The 21,201-nt window shown below is 32.6% G+C and overlaps 2 protein-coding genes across 8 annotated transcripts; one reads left to right on the top strand and one right to left on the bottom strand.

Annotated features, from left to right (window-relative positions):
- The first annotated feature begins 846 nt into the window (after nucleotides 1–846).
- On the top strand, nucleotides 847–5,294 carry LOC112004054 (glutathione synthetase, chloroplastic). The gene is made up of 3 exons (XM_024036274.2): nucleotides 847–1,447; nucleotides 1,869–2,403; nucleotides 3,018–5,294. Exons 1-3 carry the CDS (start codon nucleotides 1,431–1,433, stop codon nucleotides 3,246–3,248), a joined length of 783 nt encoding a protein of 260 aa, XP_023892042.1. The 5' UTR covers nucleotides 847–1,430; the 3' UTR covers nucleotides 3,249–5,294.
- Nucleotides 5,295–6,509: 1,215 nt separating this feature from the next.
- LOC112004055 (receptor-like protein EIX2) lies at nucleotides 6,510–16,980 on the bottom strand. Of its 7 annotated transcripts, XM_024036277.2 has the most exons (7): nucleotides 14,234–16,980; nucleotides 10,649–10,905; nucleotides 9,465–9,539; nucleotides 8,513–8,612; nucleotides 7,875–8,140; nucleotides 7,214–7,416; nucleotides 6,510–6,987 (listed from the first exon to the last, which is right to left on the bottom strand). In XM_024036277.2, the coding sequence occupies exon 1, from the start codon at nucleotides 16,929–16,931 to the stop codon at nucleotides 14,256–14,258; it is 2,676 nt and encodes an 891-aa protein (XP_023892045.1). In that variant the 5' UTR covers nucleotides 16,932–16,980; the 3' UTR covers nucleotides 6,510–6,987; nucleotides 7,214–7,416; nucleotides 7,875–8,140; nucleotides 8,513–8,612; nucleotides 9,465–9,539; nucleotides 10,649–10,905; nucleotides 14,234–14,255. The 7 variants fall into 7 exon arrangements, with proteins under 7 accessions (XP_023892045.1, XP_065635552.1, XP_023892043.1 ...); XM_065779480.1 differs by lacking the exon at nucleotides 8,513–8,612 and having other exon boundaries at nucleotides 7,214–7,458; XM_024036275.2 differs by lacking the exon at nucleotides 8,513–8,612.
- Nucleotides 16,981–21,201: the final 4,221 nt, after the last annotated feature.

The raw sequence follows: 21,201 nt of genomic DNA, 5'->3' as shown, positions 1-21,201 counted from the left end.
TGGTGGCGTTTGGTACGGGAGAATCCACATTACTCTTGCATCCAGATTCTTAGGAATCCTAGGAATCACATTCCTAAGAATGTAGCTATTCCTATGCTTGGTTTCATTGGGAATCTCTTAAAATTCCTAGGAATATGAGATGATAATGTTTGGTTTATTCCTAAGAATCTTAAATGAATTATTTATTTTTCCTATTCTATCACAGGAATCTTAAATGAATTATTTATTTTTCCCACTCTATCATTAGATTTGAATGTGAACTACCAAGTCATTTAAAAAAAAAAAATCTTCCTCTAAATAAATAATGAAAAACCAAATATAAACTATTAATTATGACAAATTCATTAAAATTATTTATTTTCCATGAAAATAAATCCATTAATAATTTGTTCAGCAACACACACACAATAGCAAAAGTGAATACCTGGCAATAATGGAGAGTCTCCTTCAAACTTTTTTTTTTTCACACGTGAAACCTAAATAAAATTTTGTTAAAGAATATATCAACAGAGTTGTCTATCCTATTTATATTATTTTGGCAGGAAAAGATAAAAACAAGGGAAAAGATATTGATGATTTGTTTTATATTTTATCTTAATTGCTTAAATGATAAGGAAAAAGGGTTAAAATTGTCAATTTATAAAAAATACAATTTCCTTTAAGCTTAGAAATCTGGATTCTCACCTGTTTTAAAGGGAATCCACATTCTAACTGAGAGGGGTTTAAGGGAGAATCTAGATTCCCCTGGCATCTGATTCTCTAGCGTGATTTATAACCAAACATGAAAATCTTTAAACATTCTTAAAAATCTTAAAACATTACTCTGTATCAAATGCCACATAAAATTTTAAAAGACCAGCATGATGAAGCCTTGATTTTGAAGCTTTAAAAGCCTTGATTCTGAAGTAGCCTGCCCATTACCCTCAGAGATAGACAAAGAGTCTGACAAGAATCCTAAAAAGAAGAATGATTCTTTAAGTTCTATTCAAGGGCCGGTAGTGACTCCAACTAGTAGTCCAGAGCTAGGGACACCATTTACAGCCACTGAAGCTGGAACTTCATCAGTTTCAAGCTAAAAGCTTCTTTTGATGGGTTTTGTTTATTTATTTATTTATTTATTGGTTTTTGAAGCTAAAAGCTTCTTTCGCTTTCTCACTTTTTTTCTTTTGGGGGGTTGTAATGAGTGACATTGAAATATTGATGATAAATGTTGGGTTTTGAAGGTAATGGGGTTGAAGTTAATGAAGAGCTCCAAGTCCCAGCATTCAAAGGGTACGGACTCAATGAGCTCCGCAAGGCCACCAATGGGTTCAGCACTGATTACATTGTCTCCGAGAGTGGAGAGAAAGCTCCCAATGTGGTTTACAAAGGCAAGCTCGACAGCAACCGCTTAGTCGCTGTCAAACGCTTCTCCAAACAGTCTTGGCCCGATGCTCAACAGTTTGTGGTGAGGAAAAGAAAATGAAATCTCTTTTTTCTTCTATTTATTTATTTGGTTTTCCTGTTTGGCTGCTGAGGAAAAGAAAGAAACAGGTAAAATATTGTTTGGGAAAAGAGATGGAAAATGTCTTTTTGGTTTATGCTTTTGTTTGCTTTGGTTAATAATGAAGTGAAAAAAAAAAAAAAATGGAATTAGAATGTGGACTCTTGGATTATGAACCAACAAGGGTTTTGGGATTTTTTTTCTTTCAATTCTATATGGGCTTTTCATAATTATTTTATGACCACTTTAAAAAGGAAAGTGAAATGTTTGGCCTTTAGTTCATCATCATTTAGGACATTCAAGTGAAAATTAATCATTTTATGGCTTTTTGAGCAAATTGGTTTTGAGTATGATGCTGATAAAAATGTTTGGTCATGGTCATCAGGAAGAGGCGGCAGGATTTCTTGATGAGGCATAAGAGATTATTGAATCTGATTGGTTGCTGTGCTGAAGGAGATGAACGACTTTTGGTAGCTGAGTACATGCCCAATGATACTCTGTCCAAGCATCTCTTCCACTGCTTGTTCATTGGTGCTGCTTATTCCTCCTGCTTCACTCACTCCCTCACTTTTTCCTCTCAGGCCCTTTTCTCCTTTCCTACTATCACCACCAAAGCCTCATCAAAATCCAATCTTGAATCAAAGTTCAACACATTTTTGTACCCAACAAACAAAATCTTCAATACCCATTTGGCAAAACCAATAAAAACTATGGCACAGACCTCTTTTCCTTGTTCAGGTTTGGCTGTGAAGTGTGGGAAAGTTGAGGAGGTGGAGACTCAGGAAGAGAGGTGTGTGAGAAAACCACCACCCATGTTTGATTATCATGGGATTGATCAGGATTTGATTCAGGAGATGGTTTATGATTCTCTTGTTTGGAGCTCTCTCCATGGCCTTGTTGTTGGTGACAAGTCTGCTAAGGTCAGTGGACATAAAGGATGATCCTTTTGAATCTCTCTCTTTCTTGTTAACTTTTTGTGGCGTTTAAGGTATTTTCTTTTGGTTGTTTTAGATTGGCTTGCTGTCCCTCTGGTTGTTTAATATAAGTTTCATATTTATTTATTTATGTTGTAGTTTCTTTTAAAAAAATGAGAATATCAAATTTATATATATATATATATATATTTATTTATTTATTTATTTATTTATGTTGTAGTTTCTTTTAAAAAAAATGAGAATATCAACTTGGTTCAGCATTTACTAAATATATTGATGATTGGGTATAGTTCATTTTAGTTTCATGTGAATCAAAAGCATAATGTAAAATGTATAGATTTTCGTATGAGCCTGGTACTATGGTGCTCACATTCTGAGTTTATAATAATTTTCATAAAAAACTAGAGAGCTACATCTTAATTGTTCTGATTAGGAATTGATATTAAGTTGTTGGTAGCCTAGCAAAGGAGATTAAGTTTGAATTTCTTCTTTCTTTTGGGAGGGTGATGGTATAGGCCTTGACACACAATGTAGGAGATTATGCCCTTTATGTTGTCAATATAGACTAGAATTTGATGTTTGGGTGCTTCAAATTACAGAGATCAGGAAGAGTGCCTAGTGTAGGCTTGGTACATGCTCCATTTGCCTTATTGCCCGTGCCATTCCCAAAAAGTCATTGGACTCAAGCGTGTGAGTTGGCCCCTATATTCAGTGAACTTGTTGATCGAGTAAGTTTGGATGGAAAATTTGTAAAGGACTCATTGTCCAGGTACTCTCTTTCTCTCTCTGCTACACACAAACACATGGTCCAATTATTATTATGTATGTGATTGCATGAATATTAACAAATAGCTTAATTTATTGAATTGAACAAAGCATCATCCAACCAATATATTCAGTGAACTTGTTGATCGAGTAAGTTTGGATGGAAAATTTGTAAAGGACTCATTGTCCAGGTACTCTCTTTCTCTCTCTGCTACACACAAACACATGGTCCAATTATTATTATGTATGCGATTGCATGAATATTAACAAATAGCTTAATTTATTGAATTGAACAAAGCATCATCCAACCAAACAAGTTCCAGTATTTCACCCTATTAGGTTTCCATTGCTGAATCACTGACTTGATTAAGTCGACTCATAGTTTGAAGCATCTCTACCATTTTCTTCTTGTTCCTGTTGAGAATTACCACCAACTTCTTGCAAATATATCTAGATTTAAACATTAACTTTCTTTCTGTGCCACTCTTCCATGTCAACATGCTCATATCAATTGTGCTCACTATCCCAATAAGGTGGGATTAATGCTTTTTTTGTTGTTGTTGTCTACTGTCCATCCAATCATTTCTAAGCTTTCCATCTAGCCCTTCTCTCTCTCTCTATCTCTCCCTCTAATGATTGGCATCAATGTGTTTTGCACTACTATGTCCTTGGTATCTGCATGGCATATTAATAAAATAGTTTCACCACCACTCTAGCTTGTCCTTGTCTTTATCACATGTGTTTCCTTAAATTCTTGTGAGATGCTTTCTTTTGATCTTTATAGAGCTACTTGGTCATTTACTTGAGTGTTTTTTTTATTCTTTTTTTATAAAGTTTAAGGGTACATAAATGAGATTTTCTTTTAATAGCCAATGAATTTACCTCAAGTAGCACTTTTCTACCATTAAGATCAGGATGGTTGGCAAATTTGTGGGTTCGAAACCCATTGGACACATGTGTAATTTACCTATCACTCAAAAAAAAAAAAAAAGATTTTATAGAAAATACTTAAATACATTTAGAATGATAGTTACTTGTATGTTTTGTTAAATGAAGGGTACAGTGTGCTCATAAAAGTGATGAAAGATAAAACAGAATCATTTCATATTTGGTTATCACGATCTGAGAATCTATGTGCGCACACACACACAATCATTTGGTAAAAAACATCAATGTGCAATTTCTTTGGCCAAATAGTATGTCAAACTGTAAAGTTTTTTTGGTTGGTTAGATTATGACTGATTTATTCACATGTCAGGATGGTGACCCTTATTTGTCTAGTTCTGGTCTTATGAAAAATAGTCGAGATGGCAAAAGCCATAGTACTAATTTAGCTTACACTCCGCCTGAGTTTTTACAGACAGGTAATTACATTGAACACGTATCCTTCTGAATGACTAAAATTTGATTGTAGAGTCTATTTCCTTCTTCCAATGCATTTCGCAACTTATCATCACCTAAGTTTGATGAAATGGTCAAATTGTCTTTCACCAACACTATGGTCAAATTGTCTCTCTCTCTCTCACACACACACACTGTCATTCATCACTAGTAAGGGTTATATATATATATATATATATGATAAAGTAGTGAACCCTTTTAAAGAAGAGCCCTTTGGAGTTGCCTCAGGCCAAACCTATAGGCAAAAAAAGAGCTACATATTCTACTTCTACTGGAATGGTCGTCATCTGTTGCTTCTGCTGTTTGTGTCTAGAGGCGGCATCTGAATGCAGAGCGTAACTTAATGTCTAAGAAACTAGCACTGCAAGATGTAAAGAATGCATATGGTGCTGAAGCAAATGCATCTTCTGCATCGAATGTTGACAAGCTTCATCAAGAAATCTCAGTTTGTTCACCAATACTCATAATTCCATTAATTATTGTGTGGACACACACACATATTCCTTGGAGTATTTTCTAGAAAATCCATAGAGGAGGTACAAGAGAAGAAGATGTTGCTGGAAAAGCTACAAGTCAGAATGAATGAAGTAGAAGCAAAGGCCAACAAGCTTAAAGTGTCATTTGAGAATCCATGTGGTATAGTAACAAGGTTTTTACATTTCATAATTGGTTTTTATTATAAATAATTCCAATTATACATTTGGTTTTAATGATGCTGTGATCATTCTAAACAACCCCCCCCCCCCCCCCCCAAAAAAAAAAAGTATCCCATTGATTTTTAGCCTCTACTGTTGCCAGTTACTTGTGTCATGTGTTTTGTAAGTGACTAAATGCCAATGGGCAATAGGAATTACATCTTTCGGTAAACTTCAAATATTTTAATACAAAATTAATACACTTCAAATTTCATATTTAAAAATTTAATACATATTAATTACTTTACCCTAAAAAAATAAAATAAAAACACCATCACCACCGCGAAATAAATAAATAAAACACTCTCATATAGCTCGTTACCAAAAACTCAAAAAGCGGCTTCTATAATCTGCAACATATATATCTCTCTCTCTCTGTTCTGAATATTTCATCAATGGCTTGCGTAAGTCTCTCTCTATATTTCAGACTAATAGGTTATTAAACACTCAAATATGCAAGACTAACCATGTCACATTTTGAATGTTCATTTGACTTTTAAGTTTTAAGGGACTAGAAAATAAAAAGGTAGAATTAATATATCTTTCACGCTAATAATTTATTTTTGATAGGAAATTATTTATCCCTCAAATATGCAAAAGTGACCATGTCATAAACTTTTGAGTTTACTCGGTTGACAGCATCATTATTCATATATTTGCGACTATAGAGTATTTTTTTTTAATCAAATACCAAAACGAGCTTACATTACAAGCAAAACAATTACGATATACAAGTACATAAGAAACACTTAGTCAATCTACTTAACTTAGTCAAAATAAGGAAAAAGATAAACAATTTTTTTTTTTCTTTAAGTGACTAGCACTATATGGATAAATAGTTCTTACTTCTTACACATCCTATACAGGAGTCATAGTCTGTTTCATTTTGTTCATGAGTATTTTATGATAAAATCAGAATGAAATAAGATCAAGAAGTTTTCTTTTGTAAAAAGAGCATGAACCAGTATCACCTCCTGAAGAATAAACAATGAATTTCAATATTCAATAGTATAGTGATGTGAGTATTAGGTTAGCAGCATGAATATCTAGGCATCAATCATAACTTCAATTCAAATAACGCCATGTCGAAATTATGAGAATTCATGTTAAGCCCACCTATTTGATATTCTATTAGTAAATCTTCCTATGGAATTAAAGCTTACAACAAGAGGTGAGAAATCATGCTACGCATTGTATTTGAAAAAGAAAAAAAAGGGTACTCTACACCACTTTTTTTTTTTTTTTGGGATAATCTTCAATTTCATTAATCAAACTGGAGCAGGATACAAATGGGATCAGTCAACCTTACAAGCAGATCTAAGAACATCAGGGAGACTGAGTTTATTGCAACTTATAAAGGACTTAGATGATAAAGGGGAGATCCTGGCAGCATTATGGGCTACTGCATTACAGTCTCTTTTAACCCAACAGAAAAAACGACTAAGAAATAGATCTTTAAGGCTTAAAGTGTTGCTGATGATACTACTAATGCTCTACACCACCTATTTGATGCATTATGTATATGAGAAATAATTTCTACTGTCATAGTACAACTTTCGTTCTATTGAGGGTATTCCAATGAGTTCCCTCTTTGTCCACTTCAAATATCTCTAAACAAAGTCCAATAGTAGCATAGTGGTAATGGTATCCTTTATGGTGCATGATTCATTTGTAGTTGAAACTCATCTTCCCCTCCTCCACTATCTACCTATCAAAAAAAGGTCTCAAAACATTAAAACAAAGTATAAATTCATAAATGAACTTTATTTCAAACACAATGGGCTAACTACAAATATAGACTAAAGTTAAAGATAATCTATATTTGTGAAACAAAATCCAAATGACTATAACATTAGCTACAAATTAAATCATATATTCAAAGCTACATTAACATGAACCAACCAATATTAAGGACATAATACTTGAAATAATACCTTTTAGGTAGATAATGATGTCTTTCACTTGCTCAGGCAGACTCTTGCCTTTTTAGATAACCAATTCATCTTTATCACTGTAGTCACATACTTCTGATCTTTTATGTCATCAGCAAATCTGAAAAAAGCATGCCTCCAAGTCCTATTGAAGAAGAGAGCTCCACAAATTGCCCAAAAGCCAGTTTTGAATCCAACTCCCATACCTATATAGAAGCTGGAATTCTTAGAGTCATCTTCAGCACTGCCTAGCATAAAATCAATTTAAGTATCCCTAAGAAATAGTTTTCCTTGATATGCCTTCCATAAAAGCAATTTAAGTATCCCCAAGAAATAGTTCCCACACTTTGCTACCCAATTGTAGATTACTTTTGCCGACTCTTCAATTCAAAAGTGATTGGATGTTAACATTAACTCTACTTGAATAACTTTCAACTTTTTAAATAACTAAATTTGTTCAAGGAAACTAGTCAAGAAGTTAAGGTAATCAACAAAAAATATAAAAAAAAGATCTTTCCCTTGAATCAAGATAGTCCCACTACTTCAAACATAGAAAGGATAGGTCACAAGAAAATTCAAAGATCCTGAACATCTCATGCTGCACTCACACAACTTCAAGCTCATAATGCAGCATTGGAAAAAGTTTCTGGATTGCAAATAGAACCTTACTAGGACGGTCAGTAGGTTGGCCATTCCAACGAGGAGCAGCTGCTAATGGTGGAGGCAATTCATGTGCATCACCTATCCTTTTATTATTAGGAATAAGAATTTCATCCATAGACATGGCGAAAATTTTTACTTGAGCATGGACATTTTCTTGGACTTGGCTCTGTTGATCAGCAAGAGAGGCTTTACTAGCCATTCTATGATCACCTCTGCATATGCCTCTTCAGCATTCCTTCCCAAATGGTTGTAGCTGGATGTTCAATTCTGTCATGAGAAAAAATTTGTGATTAAAGCACACCCAAAGGTAGCATAAATTCACATGAAGCCAAGTGGCAAAGTAGGGAACAAACAAAAGTTGTATTAATTTCTTGAGAATAGTTGTACTGTTCTACTGCTTATTTTTTATCAATGTAAGGCAGTCAAAATAAGCTCATCCAAACACAATTGTGAAAATTTATTTAATTTTAACTTTGTAAACATAATTTATATTAAAACAAAGGCCTTAACAACTAATTTATTCACTTATTACAAAAAGAGCTTAGGATTTTGATTATTAAAAATGGGTTATTCTCAAAGTTACACCAGGCTAGAAGGCTATGACAGTACCAACATCAGCTTCACCATCCAAACATATACCTTGGCTGGCTTCCTTGTGAAGTATTTCACCATCAAGCTTGTAAACAATGAGAACCAAATGTGGAAATTTTGTAATAATTAATTGAGACTTCCTCTGTACCTAAACAGAAGATAGGTACTTAAAACCCAAATAATGCAATTATGGTCAAAAAAATATGCGTTGTACATATAAACCATTCTCTTCACAAATTCATAAGTTTTATTATAAAAATTAATGACATAAATTGCATTCTAACTTCATGTGTTTCCTACATGTAGGCCAAAAAGGGCATTGTTTAGCTACGTTAATAGTGGCATTAGTAAAAACAGTTCATTGTTGACAATTTGATAAAAAAAACAACTTATTAAATACAAGGAGCAGTTCAATAATTATTGAAGACAGCAAGTTCAACAAGAAAAATCAAATGAAAGTGTCAGATGATGGAAATGTTGAGAGCCTCTGCACCACAAGATGCAAAAGAGTGTGGCGATACATGATCAAGTATATCAAACTAAGTGCAGTAGACAACGCAAAGCAATGTTACCGCCAAGGGAAACCTAAGGAATTTCACAATTGTTGGACAAGCAACTCAGCAGAAGACAACAATACAAATTTATGGATTTTTATGTTTTCCTGTAATTCAAAATTTATCCAAGCTAAACAAATACATATAGTCTAGTACATTAAGCAAAAAGTGATAGTCTTGCAATCAAATCTGGGTGCTGAAACATTCTAATTTGATTTTAGTATAGAGACTATGATATGGGGTACGGCTTGTATGCGCAATTGTAATGAATTTTGTAACAATCAAACATATTTGACAGCTATGTATTACGAAACAGGCACCCAGTTGAAGCCCTCTCATCCAACCTCCAATGCGGCATGGGTTGATTTGATGTTATTGGGAAATGTATTCAGGAAAAAGTTTGAAACATTAACCATATAATTAAAAGAAAAACAATTAGTTCTTACCACTTAAGGAGATTAAACTGGAGGGCATTAGTCCAGCTTGGAGGACATCCTTGTACTTCTAGAGATATTGATCCCCTTTTTTTTTTCCCACATATCCATGTATTTGTTAGCCAGCAACATGCCATCCAAATACTAAAGTGAGAATTGATCACAATCTAGCACTTTCTTGCAATAACATAATCTGGACCTCTATATGTGTTACCTCCAATACACTTCCAATCAAGGCACTGACGAATGTCAATCAAAACTGAGAACTTCACATATTCTTTATAATCAATTTGATTTCCAAGGTTTCAACCCAAATAATGTCATGTTCTAGGTTACAAACTGGTTGAATTTCTTGTTTAGCTTTAATTAGAATGGCATTCAAAAAAGAATGAATACTATTTTAGAGCTTTAACTTCAATGAAAAGAACCCAAGAGATATTCTATAATGTATTAATATCATCAAAGCTTGCAAGTAATCTTTTTGTTTTATTGGTAAGTTAAACATATGGGTGGGTCTTGAACCCTCAATCTCACCTACCACATTGTTCTTAAAAGAGGGTGAAATACTTATTCGCAACATTGAAGTTTGCAAGAAATCTGACAACTAGAGCATATTATCATTCCAATAAATATATAATCAACAGTTCACCTAAGAATATTAATTTAGAAGTACAAAGGTTAAAAAGTATAGAACTACCTATGAATCACATCACAAACACAAAAATATGATTTCAAGAAAGAGCTTATAGAAGCTAGAAATAACAGATAGAGCATTAGATACACCAACAAACTCCAAATAGGTATTCTGGAAATAGTAATTAAATACTCATTGAAGATGCCTTCCATAAAATCAAGTTAAGTATCCCCAAGGCATCTTCCCATCCACTTCGCTGCCCAAATGTAGACTTCTTTTGTTGACACTTCAGTTCAAAAATGATTGGATGTTGACTTCAACTCTACTTGAATAACTTTTAAATATTTTAAACAACTAAATTTGTTTAAGGAAACAATTAAAGAAGTTAGGGTAATCAATGGACAAATCAAAAGATCATTCCTTCGAATCAAGATAACCCCCCTACTTCAAGGATGAGTCACAAGAAAATTCAAAGATCCCAAACATCTCAAGCTACACTCACACAACTTTAAGCTCATAATGCAACATTGGAAAAGTTTTTTTTTTACAAACAGAATCTTACCAGGAGGGTCTGTAGGTTGGCCATTCCTGCCAATATCAAAACCAAGGCCACTCTGACATGGAGCAGCTATTGGTTGTGGAGGCAGTTCTTGTGCCTCAGCTATCCTTTTAGTATAAAGTAGGAGAATTTCATTTATACACAAAGAAAAACTTTTAATCTGAGCATGAATGTTTTCTTGGAGCTGCTTCTGTTGATCAGCAAGAGAGGTTTTACAAGCCATTTCATTGAACTGCTCTGCTTTTGCCTCATCGACATCCCTTCCCAAACGGTTCATGAGAAAAAAAATTGAGATTAAAGGACAACCAATGAAGTAGTACACTAGATGACAAAAGTAGCATAAATTCACATGAAGCCAAGTGGTAAAGTAGAGAGAACAAACAAAATAACATCTACTCAAAATGCAATACCATGATTTATAAGTTCAATTTTGGCTTAATCACTATGCAAGTAATACAACTTTTTCAATAATTATGATTTAAGAAGTTTTGAAACCAAAATAGGCACAAAATGTATACTTAAAAGTGGTGATTCAACCTAAATTTCTTAATCTATCTATATATTACTAAAAGTTAAAGCATAGCGTTTAATGTTGCTGTTCTCACGTTGCGCCACATTAGCTGCCACATCGTTTCTTTTTTTATAAATATAATTTGTCCTACAATTTTAAAATAGTTTTTACAATTTTCAACCCTATAAATGCAGCCCACTACTTATTTATTTACTTCCACTATCACCCTATAATAAATCCAGTCCATTACTTATTTATTTACTTCCACTATCATCCTATAATAAATCTGTATAATTAATCCAGCCCACCTCTTATTTATTTAGTTTCATCATCAAGCCCAACACAAAGCCTTTTTAGTTCAGCTTTAGGGTTTTGTGTGAGCCTTACCATTTCATCTCCCCACTACTTCTTCAATCTTTCTCCCTCCCTTCCCTTTTTATCTCCCCACCACCCTCTGCATTAATATCATTCTTCCTTTTTCCTTCATCTTCCTTTACTTTTGTCTCTTCTTATTCACACTCTCTTACTATAAATTTGTCACTGTCTCTTCTTTTCTATGCATAGTTTTTCCTCAAAAAAAAAAAAAAAAGATTTTTTTTTTTTTTTTTTTTTTTTTTTTTTTTTTTTTTTTCTCTCTTTGATTGTCAAATGTTATCCTATTGCATTCTAAAGAATTAAATATAGCATATAAAAATATAATAATATTCTATTACATAGCATGATTTGGATAATTTGGTATTTATTCTGTTACATATCATGATTTTTTGCAGTGCTCAATTTAGATGTTAAACTATGAGACTTTACTAATTTTTGTTTATTTTCTAATCCTTTGTGATGGACAAAGTACTCTTAATAGTTATATTAGAAGTACTCTATAATGCCATTTTTTTAAAAGAAAAGTAAAGGTTAGCCAAATGAAAATAATCGGATAGGTGACAAATTTTAACTTTTGCAATTTTATTTTAATTATTATTATTTTATAACAATGCATGTGTAGAAATTTAATTCTTAGATTTTGCTAATAATTATTTATTTGATAATATGTTTTGGGTGGCCGAAATTATAATTTCTACAAAGACAATAATAACCTCAATAGATTATCAAAAACAAAATTTCATCCTAATATTGGTTCAATTAATCATTGTTAAGTTTTATTAATTTTTTTTAGTTTACGTTTTTTTGGTGTTTTGGATTGTTCCTATATTACATTGATGACTTTTCCTATAATAAATAAAAATAATAATTGCGAAATACATTACTCATTATTAGATTGGTTTAAATTGTAAAAAAAAAAATTAATAAAATCACTATAAAAATAATTATCATGCGCAACGCACGAATTCGTGGCTAGTTATTATAATTCTACATTCTACCTTTAAATACCATAGAGTAGGAACTAGAAAAAAGTCGATGCCTATCATGAACTTTATATGCTAAGGTTCTGTTTTTTTTAGATTAAAATGTCAATTTAATTTCACCAACAACTTACGTAAATCTTTAAAGACTCAATTTTTTTAACTATAGTCGTATTTTTAAACAAAGTAAGACAGTCAAAAAAAGGTCATCCAAACACAATCTCAATGATAATTTACCACTTCTTTTTAAGTAAATTTAAAATAAATAAATAAAATAAAAATCCTTAACTAATGCATTCACTTATTACAAATAGATCTGACACAATATATGGAAATTGATAGGGTTGAACCATAGCATCTAGTCTTTTTTTTTTCATTATTATTATTATTATTTTTATATTATGCTTCAATATGTTTTGAATCAACATAAGCATGTATATCAACATAATTGGGTAAAAATTTAATTCAAGAGGTTAATAAAAACCAATCAAATGGTCTACACTACTGATATGGTCCCTATCTTAGAACATTAACACAAACAACATCCTTAGTGAAACTGGCCAGTAGCAATGGGCAATAGCCATATACAGTTCATATGCAGAGGTATCGAAAGAGATAATTCAGATGACAAAGCCATAGTAACACTGACTTGGTACATGGAAACAATTTATTTATGTCTGCTTAAAATTGTAATTGTCTTGGAATGCAAGAGTTTTCACAGCCTGTGAATATCATTTGCAAAAGAGCAAAAGGGTCATACAAAAGCACGAGGAAAAAAAAAAAGAAGAAGAAATGCAAAATTGCAAACATAGCATAAATGAAAGATAGTTTTAATCTTTATGACTAATATTGTTATCAAAAACCCAACTCAATTCATTAACAATCATAGATTTGGCTCAATAGAGTAGAGTTTGTTTGTTCCAAAATGGGAAACCCATTTTTTAAATAGGGAATAGTATTTTTAGTAAAACTATAAACAAAAATGAGAGAGAGAGAGAGAAAGAAAGAGTGGCCTCTTGGAATTTGTGGAATAGAAAAGTCATTGTGAAATAAATCAATGAGTCCAGGAAGCACTATTTTTTGTTCAGTGACCTGAACTATGAATTTATGCTGATGGAAAAATAATTATTCTTTAAATGACTAGCACTACAAACATCCTTAGTGAAACTAGCCAGTACCAATAGCTGCATATAGTTCATATGCAGAGCTAACAAACAAGATAATTCAGACGACAAAGTCATAGTTACATTGACCCGGTATATAAAAACAATTTATTTATGTCTGCATCAAATTGTAATTGTCTTGGATTGCAAGAGTTTTCACAGCCTGTGAATATTTTTTGCAAAAGAGCAAAAGGGTCATACAAATGCACCAAAAAAAAAAAAAAAAAAAAGAAGGTATAGCTCAAATGAAAGAAAGTTTTAATCTTTATGACTAGTATTGCTATCAAAAACCCAACTCAATTCAATAAAAGTCATAGATTTGGCTCAATTGAGTAGTGTTTGTTGGTTCCAAAATGAGAAACCCGTTTTTGAAATAGGGAACAGTATTATTAGTAAAATTGTTATGTCATAAACCAAGGCCAATGTTATGTCATATTTGTGAAATAAAATCCAAATGACTATCACATTTATCTATGAAATAAATTGTATATTCAAAGTAGCTAACTACAACATTAATATGAAAGAAACAATATTAAGGACATATAACTTGAAGCAATACCTTTTGGCTAGATAATGATGCCTCACTTACTAAGGCAGACTCTTAGCTTTTCCAGTAAATTCATCTTTATCATTGTAGTCACATAAATCCAATCTTTTATTTCATCGGCAAATCTAAAATAAGCATGCCTCCAAGTCCTATTAAAGAAGAGAGCTCCACAAATTGCCCAAAAGCCAGTTGCGAATCCAACTCCCATACCAATGTAGAAGCTGGAGTTTTTAGAATCATCTTCAACACTGCCAATTGGTGATCTATTCAAAAATTGTTCCTCAATTGTGCAGTTTTTTGGAAGAGGATCACCACATAACTGAGGATTTCCAATGTACCTAAGGGCATCAAATGATTGAAGCTGGGTGCTTGAAGGAATTCTCCCTGAGAGGTTGTTGTATGACAAGTCCAAGAGACTAAGAAATGTCAAATTAGACATGCTTGGAGGAATTTTCCCCGATAAATGATTTCGTGAGAGATCAACTGACTCTAACTCTTTCATACTCCCAATTTTTTCTGGTATCTTTCCCATCAAATGATTTCGAGACAAATTCAAAAAACGTAATTCGGAAAGATCTGAAATTTCAACAGGGATTGATCCAGACAAGTTGTTACTTGAAAGGTCTATGAGCCTAACTAAGTTAAGATTCTCTTTGTATTCCATTTCTTTCCCTTTGGGAACCAGCTGAACATTCGCAACATAGTATTCATATGCATACGAATACGAAAAAGACATAGAAAAAAATGAAATATCATAGGAATTTGGGAATGCCATGGCGCTAATATTTTTCAAGCAGTTTGGTATGGATCCTGATAGGCTATTATTGGCAAGATCCAATACTCTAAGAGAAGAAAGTTGGCATATTTGTTGAGGTATATAACCCTTGAATTCACTCATTCTTAGACGAAGAACTAAAAGATTTGTCATTTCTCCAATCCATAGTGGTATGATGGACAAATGATTATTACCCATATCAATGAGCCTCAGATTTGAGCATTTTTTCAACGATGAAGGAATATCTCCACAGATGCTATTGTTTTGTAAACGCAATGATTGGAGGTTAACCAATGCCCCCATGGAGTAGGGAATTCTACCTACTAGATTATTGCTCCCTAAGTTTAAATGGATCAAAGACTGCCAATACTTCCAGCAGTGAGAAAGTTCTCCTGATAAGAGATTGTTTGATACATCTAAAATCTCTAATTTATTCTTTCTAATTTTCTTTTGGCATAAGAAAGTAGAAATGGGTCCATAAAATGAGTTGTTAGCTATATTGAGCACTTTGACAGAAGAACTCAAAAAAATGTTTGATACATCACATTCTATGTGGTTGTTAGAGAGATTGATAAATGTAATGTTTGAAGTCCCATTCCAGAACCAACCCGGAGCTTTGCCTGAAATTCCTGACATGGACATATCTAAAAAACTGAGGGATCTTTGTGATTGTAGCCATGAAGGAAAATTAGGACCTATCTTGATTGAGCTCATAGAGGCATAGTTAAGTTGGAAGGGGGGAACCCAATTGGAATTGACATTAAAGATCAAACTTGCTTTAGACATATAGAGACTCTTTAATTTTGAGAGTTTTGTGAAATGCCCTTCATCTACGGTACTTGTGAAAGAATTGTCTCCGACAAAAAACGTCTCTAACTTAGAGAGAAACCCAAGACTCTTTGGAATGGTGCCATTCAACTGATTTTGGTCGAGGTATAATGACCTTATACGAGATAAATTCCCAACGGAAGAAGGTATAGGACCATTTAAAGAATTAAATCCCAGGTCAAGATACGTTAGAAGCTTAAGTTGGCCTAACGGCTCTGGAATCTGTTCAGTTAGCTTATTGAAACCCAAGTTTAGATATTCTAATTTCTCTAAATTGAAAATGCTAGGTGGTATATTGCCTTTCAAAGAACTGTTGTACAGTTCAAGCTCTAAAAGGCTTGTACTGAGATTAGAGAACCAATTAGGTATCTCATGACTGAAATGATTTTCAGAAAGAAAAAGGACTCGAAGAGACGTGAAATTGACAAATCCAAGAGATGGATTCAGGCTATCAAGTTGACAATTTTGCAAGTATAGCTCTGAAAGAGATGGGAACTTACTCATTATTTGAAGCCAATCAACTTCTCTATGAAGGTCAGCTGAGCTCAGGTCAAGGTATTGAATGGCAGAGAGACCAGACATCCAACGAAGGTTATCTACATAGATGTTAGAATTATTCCAAAGAAACAAATAGTGAAGGCTTGAAAGGTTCCCAAGCTGATGAGGAATGAGTCCACAGAAGTTAGCGTTTGAGAGGTCAAGATCTGTGAGACTGTACATTGAACCAAGGAAAGCTGGGATCGGAGTACAATTAAAGTCATTGCCACTCAAATCCAAGTAATTCAAATGTTCTAATTGGAGCAACGAACCACTAATCTCACCGCCTAACCTTGAATAACTGAGGTGGAGCTCAGAGACTCGGCCAGTTTTATTGTCGCAGAAAACTCTGTCCCATATACAGCAATCTTTATGGTCAGACCAGGATGAGAGGACATGTCCATGATCAGTGAGACCACGTTTGAGAGTTAGAAGGGCTTGCTTGTCTTTTTGATTGCAAGAGACATTTGAGATTGACTCTGCTTTGAAGAAGTAGAAGCTTAAACTGAAGGTAGCGGAAAGGAACCATATTAAGAAAAGCACATGAAAATTTGCAAAAGAGGCAGCCATAGTAACGAAGGAAGAGAAGTTTGAAGGAAGAGAAGCTGAACTGTGAGTAGTGGAGGTGATGTAATTGAATGTTACTGCAGCTCGTGATAATATATAGGGATTCTTCAACTATTTTTGATTATTATTATATTATTTTAAAGAAGACTTTGACTTGTTGACTTAAGCCAAATGCCAAACACCAATACTCGCGTTTGTTTCATGATTAGGTAAGGTTCATTAGTTAGTTTCTTACTTAATCATGTGTGGCCAGTGCAAGTTGATGTTTTGGTTCCCTCCAACGTTTAAATATTATTGTTGTAGTCTGGTGTAAATGCACGAGGAAAATAAAAAATTTTAGAAGAAATTCAAATTACTCATGCTATTAGTTTATATATATATATATATTTTTAATCTTTACATTTTTTTTTTTAAATTTGTGATGATTTCTCATATATTTTATATATATATATATAATTTAATTAATTTTAGACTCTTCGATAACTAAAGGAGATAAAAGATACTTCATTACATTTATTGATTATTTCTCTAGATTTACATATGTGTATTTAATGAGAAATAAAGATGAATCATTTGACATGTTTAAACGCTAAAAAACTGTATGGAAGTTATGATTGAGTAAACAATCATGTGTTTGTGCTCTTAATGACATGATTGACTTAGTAATAACGTAGACTTTAAGCCAAACCCCCCAAAGAGCAAAGATCAATGCTCACCACAAACAAGTGATAAGATGTAGTGTTGGATTCATTTGACGACCATCTTCCACGTAACTACGTCGAGATTTTTCATCAATATTAAAATATCAAAAATTTAACTTGTTAACAACTTTTGTTTGTTTTTTTTTTTTTGTTTTGTTTTGTTTTTTTTTTTTTTTTTTTTTTTTTGGGGGGGTGACTTGTTGACCATTAATCCATTATGCAGTATTTCAACATAATTTTCATGTAAGTCTAGAGATTAATATTGTGGACGCTTGTGTAGAAGTCTTGATTGAGTAAAATATCATGTATTTATGCTCTTAATGACATGATTGACTTAGTGATAACATAGACTTTAAGCCAACCCAAAGAGCAAAGATCAATGCTCACCACACAAGTGATAAGGTGTAGTGTTGGATTTATTTGTGGACCATCTTTCACGTAACCTCATAGCCAAACCCCAAAGAGCAAAGATCAATGCTCACCACAAACAAGTGATAAGATGTAGTGTTGTATTCATTTGACGACCATCTTCCACGTAACCACGTCGAGATTTTTCATCAATATTAAAATATCAAAAATTTGACTTGTTAACAAATTTTTTTTTTTTGGGTGACTTGTTGACCGTTAATCCATTATGCAATATTTCAACATAATTTTCATGTAAGGCCAGCGATTCATATTGTGGACACTTGTGTAGAAGTCTTGATTAAGTAAAATATCATGTGTTTATGCTCTTAATGACATGATTGACTTAGTGATAACACAGTCTTTAAGCCAACCCCCAAAGAGCAAACATCAATGCTCACCACACACAAGTGATAAGATGTAGTGTTGGATTTATTTGACAACCATCTTTCACGTAACCATCTAGCCAAACCCCAAAGAACAAAGATCAATGCTCACCACAAACAAGTGATAAGATGTAGTGTTGGATTCATTTGACGACCATCTTCCACCTAACCACGTCGAGATTTTTCATCAATATTAAAATATAAAAATTTGACTTGTTAACAACTTTTTTTTTTTGGTGGCTTGTTGACCGTTAATCCATTATGCAATATTTCAGCATAATTTTCATGTAAGGCTAGAGATTCATATTGTGGACACTTGTGTAGAAGTCTTGATTGAGTAAAATATCATGTGTTAATGCTCTCAATGACATGATTGACTTAGTGATAACATAGTCTTTAAGCCAACCCCAAAAAAGCAAAGATCAATGCTCATCACATACAGGTGATAAGATGTAGTGTTAGATTCATTTGACAATCATCTTTCACGTAACCATGTAGAGATTTTTCATCAATATCAAAATCATCAAAAATTTGACTTGTTGACAACTTTTGTTTTTTGGTTGGGTGAGTTGTTGACCATTAATCCATTATGCAATATTTTTCACTGTGGGGCATAATTTTCATGTAAGGCCAGAAACTCATGTTAAGGATATTTGGTAAGAGAATGTAATTAAGTGTGTGTGTGTGTGTGTTTAGCAGTTAATTTTTTTGATGACCATCTTCCACATAACCACGTAGAGATTTTTCATCAATATTAAAATATCAAACATTTGACTTGTTAACAACTTTCATGTTTTTTTTTTTGGGTGAGTTGTTGACTGTTAATCCATTATGCAATATTTCAACATAATTTTCATGTAAGGCTAGAGATTCATATTGTGGACACTTGTGTAAAAGTCTTGATTGAGTAAAATATCATGTGTTTATGCTCTTAATGACATGATTGACTTAGTGATAAAAGACTTTAAGCCAAACCCCCCAAAGAGCAAAGATCAATGCTCACCACACACAAGTGATAAGATGTAGTGTTAGATCTATCTGATGACCATCTTTCACATAACCACGTAGAGATTTTTCATCAATATCAAAATCATAAAAAATTTGACTTGTTGACAACTTTTTGTTTTTTGTTGGGTGACTTGTTGACCTTTAATCCATTATGCAATATTTTCCACTGTGGGGCATAATTTTCATGTACGGCTAGAAACTCATGTTAAGGACATTTGGTAAAAGAATGTAATTAAGTGTGTGTGTGTTTAGCAGTTAATTTGTTTCTCAAATAAATAAAATAAAAAGAATAGTTGAACGTTAAAGGTGGCGTGAACTTGAAAAAAGTGTGAGACAAATTGTGGAAATACAATCTTCATCTTCTTCCACAAAATATGGACCGACCTAGGGGGACAAAGGGGTCTGAGTCCCCCTTAACCCAAAGATGACTTTTTTTTTTGTCTAAGTATAATTTTTTATGGGTTGTATACCCTTAGGGCATATGTTAGTAAATCATTTTAGAAAATTTTTTATGGGAAAGTATTTTCCTAAAAAATTTTCCATAAAAAATTTTTCTAAAATAGATGACTAATGTGTGCCCTAAGAGCATCCATTAACTGGACATTTTATTTTTATTTTTTATAGTTGGCCCCTTGTCCTCCAAGATTATTAGATCACTAAACTAGATAAATTCATAAATTAAAAACTAGTAAATCTATAAATTGAGATTGCATAGATAATTGCACTATAAAATATTTAAAAACAATGATATTTTGTATTTTTTGTCTCTAGTAGTAGATAATTGTATCTATATGTTAAAAAAAATTTAATTTTGTGTATCTGTCATAATTTGTTAATACTACATAGATGCTTATTTAAAGTTTTTTTTTTTGTACTCCGACTACTAGCTTGAAAATTTGAAATCTTTTGTCCATCTTGCGCAAAAGCATATAAAGCTGGAAGGAGGTTCAATGCTTCGTTGAGTATGCTACTCAAGTCAACCTACAAAAGCTAAAGATTATCAATATGCATGTACCAAAGATAGAAAAAGAAATCATGGCTTTTTCTTAGCCGACTACAAAACATCATTTGGTGCGTTGCCCAATTTAGTACATGGAATTTTAATATATAATAATCATTAAATAATAATTATTATTTTTCCTACAAACGCATCAATACGTTTAAAATATATATATATATATAGGCGAGATTCAATCTAATGTCTACTATTTGATAATTAAAAAAAAAAAAAAACTTTACATTCAATAAAAATGATTATATAAAATGGTATTTTTCATCAATATATGTACTTAGATAAAAGGTTTTTTTTTTTTTTTCCTTTTTATCTCAGGAATATTTAAAGTTACTTGAAAATAGCATGACAAGAATTCAAAAGAATTGGTAGGATAGTTGATTTGAAAAAGAAATCACCATCATTTGAGGGCTAGATACCGCCATATCTAACACTTGTAACGTGGACTTGTACAACTCCAGAGGACTAAATCACAAAAATCTTCACCACTCATGTGGCTTGTTGCCAAAACAAATGTACTATGTATCTTGATTCTCATTTCTTAACACTTTGATTGTGATAGATCCCTAGAAATGAAGCAAATTCTAACTTTTCTATTAGTCTATTTTAATAAATTCTTCCCATGTTATTACGTTTGGATCTAAAGTTTCTTACAATTTTTATTTTTATTTTTGGTTTAGATTTGTGCAATGTGTGAATTTATTTAGTCATAAGAGGGTTCACATAATAGAAAAAAGAGTGTATTTGATGTTAATGTTGTA

This window comes from Quercus suber, unplaced genomic scaffold (assembly GCF_002906115.3).
Source record: "Quercus suber isolate HL8 unplaced genomic scaffold, Cork oak 2.0 scaffold_13, whole genome shotgun sequence".
Taxonomy (NCBI): Eukaryota; Viridiplantae; Streptophyta; class Magnoliopsida; order Fagales; family Fagaceae; genus Quercus; species Quercus suber.
Note: the sequence above shows the minus strand (reverse complement) of the source record. Positions and strands in the feature narration are given on the sequence as shown.

Bases quoted from the DNA above. Each gene is read 5' to 3' on its own strand.
- LOC112004054 (XM_024036274.2), top strand. The intron at 2,404-3,017 runs GTCAGTGGACAT...TTCAAATTACAG, and splicing joins TTGGTGACAAGTCTGCTAAG to AGATCAGGAAGAGTGCCTAG.
- LOC112004055 (XM_024036277.2), bottom strand. From the start codon at position 16,931: ATGGCTGCCTCTTTTGCAAATTTTCATGTGCTTTTCTTAATATGGTTC.